General features: G+C 49.7%; 3 protein-coding genes across 3 annotated transcripts; 2 read left to right on the top strand and 1 right to left on the bottom strand.

Moving 5' to 3' along the window:
• Positions 1 to 738: 738 nt before the first annotated feature.
• Positions 739 to 3,105, bottom strand: EMWEY_00050320 (bystin, putative; the record flags this gene model as incomplete). Its single annotated transcript, XM_013479591.1, has 6 exons — positions 739 to 932; positions 1,039 to 1,144; positions 1,381 to 1,560; positions 1,668 to 2,274; positions 2,391 to 2,645; positions 3,083 to 3,105. The coding sequence occupies 6 exons, from the start codon at positions 3,103 to 3,105 to the stop codon at positions 739 to 741; spliced, it is 1,365 nt and encodes a 454-aa protein (XP_013335045.1).
• Positions 3,106 to 3,330: 225 nt separating this feature from the next.
• Positions 3,331 to 4,138, top strand: EMWEY_00050310 (60S Ribosomal protein L36, putative; the record flags this gene model as incomplete). Its single annotated transcript, XM_013479590.1, has 2 exons — positions 3,331 to 3,355; positions 3,843 to 4,138. The coding sequence occupies 2 exons, from the start codon at positions 3,331 to 3,333 to the stop codon at positions 4,136 to 4,138; spliced, it is 321 nt and encodes a 106-aa protein (XP_013335044.1).
• Positions 4,139 to 6,031: 1,893 nt separating this feature from the next.
• EMWEY_00050300 (hypothetical protein, conserved) lies at positions 6,032 to 10,415 on the top strand (the record flags this gene model as incomplete). Its single annotated transcript, XM_013479589.1, has 7 exons — positions 6,032 to 6,337; positions 6,710 to 6,844; positions 6,954 to 7,290; positions 7,630 to 8,439; positions 8,795 to 9,751; positions 9,937 to 10,172; positions 10,367 to 10,415. Coding segments are annotated over 7 exons (2,830 nt in total), but the record flags the coding sequence as incomplete, so codon positions are not given.
• Positions 10,416 to 10,428: the final 13 nt, after the last annotated feature.

Raw genomic sequence — 10,428 nt, 5'->3', positions numbered from 1 at the left:
TACAGCAGCTCCGAGAGACGCTGATAAACTGCTATTAAACGGTGCGCCAAAGATACCGTAATATGCAACGCCATCAGACAGGGATAACTGGTTTGAACTGGTTTCCACAAGTAATGCCTTCGGAAGCCAAGCGTTGTGGAGTCATCCTTATGGCGTTGTTTGCAATCATCTGAATTGTTGCAGCACGTATCGACGGCCATGTATAGGAGCTCATGAGGCACACGTGGCAGCCGCGAATATGCTGCATATGGCAGTGTAGCAAGATGAAAGGGTCGATGCACCACATGTACCAGGCACACGGACTGAGTTTCTTGCATGACAGTATCGTATACCAAAAAATGTTCGCACAAAGAAGACTCACACACGTCTAATGAATGAATGGTCAACCTATGCCATACACAACTCGCCTACATGCTAAAACCAGCTATGCGCATCAGCCTGGGGCGACAAAATTGTCGACAGAGTAATTTCCGCCTGTCAGAGATTGTCGATCATCAACACGCAATAAACAGATTTACATACACTACAATGCACCAATTGTAATGCTTATCAGCCTGGGGCGACAAAATCGTCGACAGAAATTTCCGCCTGTCAGAGATTGTCAATCATCACGAAGCATACGAAGTGTAAGTAACAAGCACCAAAGCGAAACACGCGTAAACCCTTCACCCAGCTCGTTCCCTACTGCACATAACAGAACAAAAATCTTTAAAGCGTTCAAGTCTCTGAAAAAAAGGTTTACGAATCAACTTGTATCTCTTCCACTTGCTTCTGTTCCTCAGCAAGTGCGAGCAGTGCACGCTGCTGCTGCTCTAATAATAGTGCGGGTTGCTGGGCCGCTAATTCCCTACGAATTTCAGGTCCAACCTTGGGGTGAAAATAGACCTTGAGAACCTCCTTCAGCTTCGCTCTATGAGACGCTGACAGGTTAACTGCGGAAACAGCACACCAACAGACCGAATGGTCTTGTGGTTTTCACATTCGTCGGTGTTGTGCATACGCTGGCGTTCTCTGTCGAGACCTGAAAACCACACCTACCTTTGTACCGCTGTACTAAAACCAATAGGCACTTGTGCCACGCCACCGTAACCTTCACTTCGCTCGACAGAAACCGGTGAAAGTGGTTGACGCATTCATCAACTGCCTGCAGGAAAATCGCACACAAAACGCACCAACATTCGAGTTCATTAGGTTGGCTGGATGTAACAGCGGGAATAAGCAGCCTTGCGTATACACTGCGACAAAGGCTACAGATAAACGCTGCAGTTCGTTGTTGCAAGGTGAAAAAAGATCTGCAGCAACCGACAGACGCCGCGACCGAGTGTTCCTTGCAGGCGTGTACAGTTACAGCCAAGCCCAGAGCTTCATTGGTACACGAACCTGAATAGGCAGGGAATACTTCTTGTCAATCAACACCGTCATCATGTGGCTGACAGAAGGGATCCACTGAGCCGGAAGCACGGCAGCCAACCTACACAGCGCAGCTGCACCGTGCAGAACGGGTATAGAGACCTTCGCTACCACGCTCCCCACAATTATTGCCTCTCTGATCGTGCACCCCTGCAAAAAGACGCAGGCAAGGAGAGAGACAGTCAGCACTCCACACCATGACTGGTGCCCTGACGTTCCGTTTGCGGTGTCTGGAGCTCTGCTGAAGTATTCCTTACATTCATCGCCAACGGGAGGTAAATGCCCTTGAAGAAAGCACCAGGCTTGAAGAGAGCCTTCTTTAGGGCCATATAAAGGTGGCAATTAAGCTTCTTGTTTTCCGCAATGTCATCCCTGACTGCTGGCAACAAAACGGTGCATAAAAATCTCTGGGCCATGGCTTCACGGAGATTGCTGCAGAAAATACGGGTGGCTTCTCTTGTCGCTTGCTTCGACCACATTGGTGGGTTGGTTAGTACAAGCACCTCCTCCCATGCATGCAGCCTCGGTATGATTTTGAAGGCCTTCGGTACTCTCCCGCTTCTGTAACGCGCAAGAAACGGTGCCATTGCCGTGTAAACTTCAATGACTTTGGGCGACAAGTTAGACTCTGGCTCCTCGTTTGCTTCTTTCCCGGCAGCGTTCTCTGATTGCTTCCGCAGCTGTTCCATTACAAGATCCGCCAAGTTGATTGTTCCACGAGGGATCTCCCCCGCTCTTTGTTTGTAAAACGCCACATCTTCCTCATCTTCCTCGCAGTCCAGTACAACGAATCCATCTTCGTCTGCTTCCTCTTCCACCCCAGATTCGTTGCCATCCTCGTCTGATCCCTCCCCAATACCTTCGCTGCACAACAAAAACAGAGCTAATGCGCCGAGTTTCACTCCTTGAAGGAAGCAACTGCCACTTCGCACTCCCAGGTGACTATAAGTGGTTACAGAAAGGAACAGAGGACAACTTACTCCTTCTGCTGCTCTTCAACGAGCTTCAGTAGTTTCTTGCCTAGTTTTGGTGGAAGCATTCCATCTTCTCCAGCCTCCTCCCGAGTAGTTGCATCCTCAACTGCTGCTGCATCTTCTACCGCTTCCTTTATCTTCCTGTTGCGGGGTGCATTTATAGCGCCTCCCGGCAGGGGGATGCCCTGTGCGTCAAGGACGTCCTCGTAAAGCGGATTGTGGCGATTGACGCCTTTGCGCCGTCTGCGTTCAGCCTTTGGCCTGAAGACCGATACAATACAGACGATGCACAGAGGTAATGAACCATACGGAAGAAACCGCCCAGGTGAAAATGCCGTGTAACGAGGATGTGTTGAGCGGCTCACATATTACGGCGTCATGGGCTGTCGAGACGTGTTTGGCCGTTCCTAGGCATTTAACCAAGCTTAACTTTCCGTCGAAGTTGCGATTGCGCTTTGAAGATAACGCGTAAGAACACGAGGAGCCAACAAAAAACACCCAATGTTCAAGATTACATAGCAAACAGAAACAAATCAAAATTAGCTGGAGGCAAAAACGGAAAACTACAGCAACGAGAGTTGCAGCGGGGTAGAAAGAAGCGGCATGTGGGGCAAGCGGAGCACCACAGCCACGCGGTAGGCGTGAAAATAAAAAAAAAAGAGCAGGTAGAACCAAAGCTCAATATAATATCTACGTACTTGTCGACTGAAAACAAATACATGGCTTGTGTTGCTCACGAATGGAGTTTCCTTTCCAGAGACAGCAGAAGCGGATATGTGGGGAGAAGGCGTTGGCGGCTGTGCACCAGGCAACAGAGGCCAGCCCCTTTTGGGTATGGGGCCGTAAGCTGCCTTCCGGGAGGTTGGAGTGAAGTCTCTCTTTTGCAGCATTTCTTTTGAGTTCGCTGGCTTTCTTTCTGTTTGCTCCCACACAAAGGCCATCGAAAATGTCGGTGTCGACGGGAATTCGCGGTACGTCTTTGTCCGGCTGAGGGCTGGTGTTTCCGCCCTCTCGGCACCCCACCACCAGGAAGCTCAACAATTTACCAGTTCTTTTCTATCCCAATGGTTTGATAGTTGCATACGTTTCTATTAAAGCAGAGCAACCATCTGGTATCGGATCTGCTTCGCCGTGCGGTCCATCTGGGTCCCCATGCATGTGCATGTCATGCGTGGCAGGCCAATCAGATCAGGCTGTCCTTGTTATACCACCGGTTGTTATTGCATACATGTCTCATAGTGCTTCGTGGTGGATCAGGCTATGGTTTTTTGTGCTGTGGTGGAATTTTGCCTCGGCTTTTCAGTTGCTTGGAAGTGCATGGTCTGTCCCCAACAGGCACTGTAATTGTTGCTCGCACGCGGTTCCTGCTCCGAAATTTTTTTTTCTGTTGTTTTATTGCTTGTTCAAATTGGTTGGGGAGTATTGTTTTGTGTGTGTTTGTGTTGCTGATATGTTCAGTTGGCCTGAACAAGGGTTTCCTTGTGACCAAGCGGGAGACGCCTGCGCGCCCTTCTCGCAGAAAGGGAAAGAAGACAACTCGTGTGCAGGCAATCAGGGAAATCATTCGCCAAGTTGCAGGGTTCGCCCCTTACGAGCGTCGTGTGTTGGATCTGATCAAGATCGGCACCGCAGCCACCACCAAGCGCGCTCTGAAGTTCGCCAAGAAGCGCCTCGGCACCCACAAGAGGGGGAAGGCAAAGCGTGAGGAACTCACAAACGTTGCAGCCGCCATGAAGAAGAAGGCTGCCGCATGATGCAGCGGCCATGAGCATGCGTGCATCTGAGGCAACGCCGCTGGGGTGTTTAGGCTTTAGGCAGAGCCCAGCGTAAACCTCAGCAGCGCAGTCAAGCTGCAGCAGCTCCAGGGCTGCAGGGCAGTCAGGGGGAACAGTTAAGGAGATGTTTAAGGTGCTTTGGGGAGGTTTAAGGGACCTAGTCGGCTCATTGCGTATTTTGTTGCATCCTTCCTTCGTCTCCCAGTACCTGCTGAGGCCTCAGGGCGGCAGTGGAGGATTGAGATGAGACTATTGGAGTGGTTGTAGATGTAGCTAGTGTAAGCAGTCGAACCTTTGGCAATACGCTCATTAGTTTATTTCATTGTGAATAGATTGTTTTAGGGGGTCCCTAGTACTACGTAGCTCTGTAGAGTGCTGTATTGAAAGAGTATGCACGTGTTTAGTTTTGGGACGATGGTGCATTGCAGGGTTTAGCAGCTAGCGCGATGCAAGGTTGTCGTTTGCACAGTGGAGAAATTTTCCATTTCCTTGCGGACAGCACGGGACCTAGTCATACTAGGGTAGACAACCCAGCGCATTCCCAGGTGGCAGAGTCATTTGCCTTCCGTCATCACAGAGAAGCGCTCAGGGCTTCTATGCAGGAGAGATGACAAGCCGAATAAATCTATTTATCTATCATAACCTCTCTTCCATGCATCCCATGCTGGCGGACGTTTCTCCTGAGGGGAGTGTTATCTGCGTCCTAATTCGTCAATAGGCACGAGGCTGGGGGCCCATTTGAGAGGAGGGTACAGAAGATGACAGGAGGAGAACTGTGTCAACTATGCATGCTCATGTAGAAATGTGCCTCTTTATTTTTGTAGCGTTTGTTCCCAAGTCTCCATGTGCTGGCGGGGAATGCTCGGGTCCACGTGGTGCCGGTGTTAATCCAATGGATTCGCGGAGCGCATGCATGCTGCGTCTGGAGCTTTCATATTGCGCTCCCTAATTTTGCTACCAAGTTAATTGCTTGGACTCATTAAGACCAACCCTTCCCTCTCAACCTTGTTCAATAGCATATTTTTCATCTACAGTCGAGGTGACCTTGGCGAGATCATCTGTACCCGCTTCGAGGAGAGGAAAATGAGTGAGCGCCATGCATATTGGAGACATTGGGGGACCATTCTTTCTGAATTTGCCTTAAATCAAAACAATTTTCAATTTTGCAAAATGTAGACAAGCGAGCAAACAGAGCAAATATTGCGTTAGGTGAGCCCCCGCAGTGGCTGCTGCTCGCGGCGGGACGGCGCACCAGCAGGAGCGGGAAACGCTAAATAACGAATTTGGTGTCTTTTTACGATACTTTGTGTATTTTTTGGAGGCCATCAACTGGTTTATAAGATATAGAAGGACAGATAGCTCTACAGGAAGCCTGTTCATGCCTTGGCGCGGGGTGACCTCAATGCGCCGCATGCAAGCAAGCATTTCTCGTGGCTGCAAGAAACTTCCTCTTTGCTCAGCATCTTCGAGCGAAGTTTTGTTTAGACTACTGGTTCGTTTCAGGTTGAGGAAAAGGCGCTGGTGTGCGGAACCCTTGGCTTTCAACACAGCAGTGTCAATCTGCAACACTGCATCCTCCGCAGTGGCTGCTTAACTCCTCCGCAAGTTCTCAACGTTTACGAGATGAGGCCGCCATTGTAGTGTACTATGTCGCGCAAAGAACAAGGGAAATTTCCAAAAAATCTTTTGCTTTGCAACCTGAAGGCATCCAATGTAGACAGAACCAATAAACAGTGGGCGTACATGGCCTTGCTGACATGAAATCGTCAACATTCGGAATAAAACCCCTTAATTGTCTTCCTTTAGTCAGAAAAACATGGAACGCCAGTAGTGTATTTAAATAAAATACAGGTTAGGCACTAATACAGGAAGATGGCCCGCAAAAGCTTTCGCGGGTCCCGCGCTGGAGGGACGGTCGACTGGGTAACGGAAATGATGCGGGCGATCGTCAACGAAAGCGCACTCGAAGAGTTGGGTGTATCAGCAGAAGACGCTGGAAAAGCGGTCTGCAAGAACGTTTTTCCAATCGTCAGAAAGCACATTGCTTTCATTGTCGAGTACAACCAAGCCAATTTTGAAGCCGCCTTGGTGGACGAAATCACCCAGGGAGAGGGGCCAATTTCATCCCTAGAATTGCTGGAGAAAGTTAAACAGGCAACACAAAGGATTAAAGAACTTGTGGGTCTCCAGCTTGGAGCATGAAAGTCACGACAGGTTGCATGTACTATGCCGTAGGTGCCCTAATTTGCCATTGATGCTACCACTTGTTTGAGTTACTTTTCTACGTGGGAGTCAAGCAGCCTAAATCCTTGGAAAGTGTGTTAAAAGCCATTACGTTCTCATCGTGTTCGTCTGCTAACATGCACAGCGACTCACAAAGTCTTGCCAGGCACATGCAAAAGGCTGAAGGTACCCTAATGCACTCCACAAGTTGACGAATCCTCTTACACAACCGATGAAGTACCTTAAGCCTTGAAAATGGTCGTTGAAGAGCCTGTGGAGTCCAGGGGTGAGTGAACCGTGTAGTTCTCTTTCCCTTGGGGCGTACAGACGGATATCGTTGAAAGCCAGGCACAGAAAGTGCGCGAGTTGGAAGCAAGCCTTTCTCAGGCCAATGAGTTCCTCGACAAAGTGGAAAATGTCAAAGAAGATGCGCTGACGGCAGCGGAAAAAAGCAGGGAGTTTGTATGTTAGACGACCCCCAACCTGTAGCTGCACTTCAGTAGGCAACAGGCAAAGCCCCCTACCACGCCCATCCCCTTAAGCCAACTATGCGATTCCTGCCGAGTGACAGGCCAAGAAAGAAGAAGAGAAATTCCCCAAGGAGAACAAAGAATTCTTAGAACAGCTCCGTTCAGAAGTGAGGGACGAAGTTGCCCTTGAGCTGGCTGAACAGGCAACGGGGGTCACTGCGGCTTCATCTGCAGAGACGACTGAAAAAGAAATACAAACAGATCCCATAGACCCCGCTTTCAATATACCGGAATCGGTGCCAGTGGCTCCTCCACTTCTTGCATCGCCAGAAGTGTCCCACGGAACAATTGTTACAAATCAGCAGCTGACAGCCTCAGATCGCAACCTTATTGGCACTTGCCTCGAGGAAATACGCAACCTGATTTCCCTCCTTCAGAGTAATGGTGGCAGCCCCAATGTCTGTCATCAGAGAGACGCTAGATTTCCCGCATCATTGTCGTGTACTAGTAGTCGAAACCGCATAGCTATCCCCTCCGAAAAAGTAGCGCATTTCAGCTCTTACACAGTCAGCGTTGCTGTTCAGACAGAGCGAGTTGTAAAAATACGACAATTGGCGCAGACGCTGACCAATGCCTAGAGAAAATCACAAGCATGCGCTTCAAGAAGGACACAAAAGCTGGGGAAACAGCATGCAGGATCAGTGCCACGATGCGATGCGCCTTTGCTGCAGGCAGTGGATGGTCGACGGGGTGTTTCGTTGTGCAACTCTTGCGTAGGAACATCAGAGGGCTTTCGGGGGGGGCAGCAGGGCAATGTGTACGAACACGTGCCCCTAACAACTCTGCATCTCAGTCCCATTTACCGAGCTCATCCCGAAAGAGCAGAACAACTCGGAAGCGCTCGCAGCATTCGGCTGTCTGCGCCGCTCTCGCCACACCGTCGGTTGGTATTAGAGAGACCGTCCGAAGGTATAGGCAGTGCAAAATGTCATGACGTTGCCGCCGCCTGCCCAAGCCCGCGTGAAGCTGCTTTCCCTGAAGGTGCTTCAGGGACCGTCAACAGGCCCTCTGTGACGGAGGAGACGGCCACGTTGCAAGAGGCACCCGAGCAGCAAACGTTTGTGCAGGCGCAACTCATGTCGGCGGAGCTGCCAGAGGATGCAAGCATTCACACAGCGGAGGACCTACCCCCGCTTGTTCCTTGCTCTCAGGCAGAAGAGAATACTTTGCAGCTTTCTCTTTCAAGAGAAGAATCAGCTGTTAAACTCCGCAAGTCAGGAGTTGCCAAGACACAAGGAAGGCAGCAAATATCATTTGCCGATGAACCCCTCCTGTGCTCTGATCCCCCTCCAGGCAGCTCAAGTGCTTCCTCTACCCTTGTCAACCCAAATGAAAACACGCAGGAGGTTCTTGCCTCTCCCCAAGAGCCTCTAGAGACAACTGCAGCAGCGAGTTTGCATGCAGAAACAGCAGCGTACAGTCCGCCTCCTGTCTCTTCAGAGCCCCAGGCAGTTGCCACCTCCGCTGCTTTCCCTGTTGTCAACCCACCGCAAAGCAACGACTCTGAAGTATTAACGACAGCAGCGGGTAAGACTACAGCAAACTTATACTTGCGACGAAGCAAACAAGCACACTGAAAGCTGCAGCGGCAGTTTCAGTCAATCACAAAATAGATTGGCTAGCCGTAGAAAAAGTTTCCTTCACTAGACCCCGCCTTCCTTAGTGACACCTCGTGCGCAAAGTGAGTGGATTGCAACCCCCAAGAGGTTGTCTGCCTGCAGCACCCAATATGAGAAAATGATTAGAGCTGGATTACCCTCGGCAGCTGCTTTCCCCCACCCCTACCTATAAACGATTTAATTTCTTTATGTTAGTTACCGGGGATGGGACGGAGGCGGAGGAGATGAATATGGGGAACACGGTATGAATGTTCTTGCTGCAGTTGCTGAGACACGAGAGGGGGAGCGCCCTCCGCTCGAGTCGACTGGTAAGACAGCTTCTTCCGTGTCTGAAGTTCAGCAGCTACAGCAGCAGCCGCAATTGCAACAGGGGCCCCAACAGCAGCAGCAGATACAGTCGCAACCGCAGCAGGAGATACAGCCACCACAACGGCAGCAGATACAGCCCCAACAGCAGCAGCAGATACAGCCGCAACAGCAGGAGCCGGTACTGCCGCAACAGCAACGGGAGCAGCTGTTCCAACAGGAACAGCAGATACAGCCGCAACAGCAACAGGAGCAGATGCCCCAACAGCAACAGCAGTTCCAACAGCAGCAGCAGACTCAGCCACAACAGCAGCAGCAACAGCAGCCCCAACAACAGCAACAACAGCTTCAGCAGCAGCAGCCCCAACAGCAGCAGCAGATACAGCCACAACAGCCACAGCAGCAACAGGAACAGAATGGTTCTTCAGGAGCAGGGGCAGCAAGCATTTCTCCGTCTCACGCTAGTTTTGCAGATTCTATTATTTCCGCCTCCGATAGAGGGCGGCAAGGAACAGCGTTAAAGGAGAAGGACGTCACGCAAGTGCAGCAGCAGCCTGAGAGAGAGCACCAGCAGCAGCTGCAACAGCAGCAAGAAGAGCCGTCACCAGAGCTGCACCATGAGGACATACAGCTAGACCATCTGCAGGAGGAGCAGCAGCAGCAAGAGCAGCTGGATCTGCAACAGGAGCTGCAGGTATATGCAGCAGAAAACAACATCTGCGTCCCCCCGGAGGAAATATTTGGCCATCATGGGCCCCCCATATGGCCAATGATCACGGGGGGCCTCTCCTGGTGTCGGTGTCATGAGACAAAGGCAATACCATTGGCCCCCTTGCAGCGGCATATACGCGGCGAATTCAGACAAACTGGGGGGCGAATGGATTTTACGAACGCCCCTCTATTCATGTTCCCAGGTAACTATAAACAGCCTTATGTACAGTGCAACAGTACAGCTAAATATTCAATATATATGCATACGTGCATTATATAGATGGATTTTTCTACTTGCTAAGTCACTTTTCTTGAGTACAAGTATATTATTTATCTATGTATCTATATTTTTGTTTGCTTATTTCTTTATTGTTTTATTGCTCATCAGAGGAAGCGAGAGTGCGTTGGATGGAGCCTTCCCAAGAACATATAAGTGAGAATTCCTTAGTTCATCGTCCTCCACCAGCCGACGCACAAGCTCCGGTGTATGTACCCCTTAAAGGATCAAAGATAGGCAGCGCGCCTAGCAAGAATATTAAAAAAAAAGAAACAAAACTTACACCAGAGAATACATGCAAGACTTTAAATGATCTCAGAATCAGAAATCAAGTCCTAGAGAATCAGGTAGGCTATATATATATATATATATATATATATATATATATATATATTCCTGTACGTGTATAGAGCTTATATACATTCAGCTTTGCTGTATAAGAGGACTGTGTGTGTTGCATATATTTAATTTATTGTTGTATAGTAGCCATGGAGGAGTTATCCTTTTGTTGTTTTTTTCTCTTCTTTCTTTCCTTGTGCAGGTTCTTGGCCTCTCTATTGCCCTTAGACTTCGTGTACTCTCCGATTTATGTGAGTGCTTCCA

Source organism: Eimeria maxima, genomic scaffold (genome assembly GCF_000499605.1).
Source record: "Eimeria maxima Weybridge genomic scaffold, Emw_scaff1230, whole genome shotgun sequence".
NCBI lineage: Eukaryota > Apicomplexa > Conoidasida > Eucoccidiorida > Eimeriidae > Eimeria > Eimeria maxima.
Note: the sequence above shows the minus strand (reverse complement) of the source record. Positions and strands in the feature narration are given on the sequence as shown.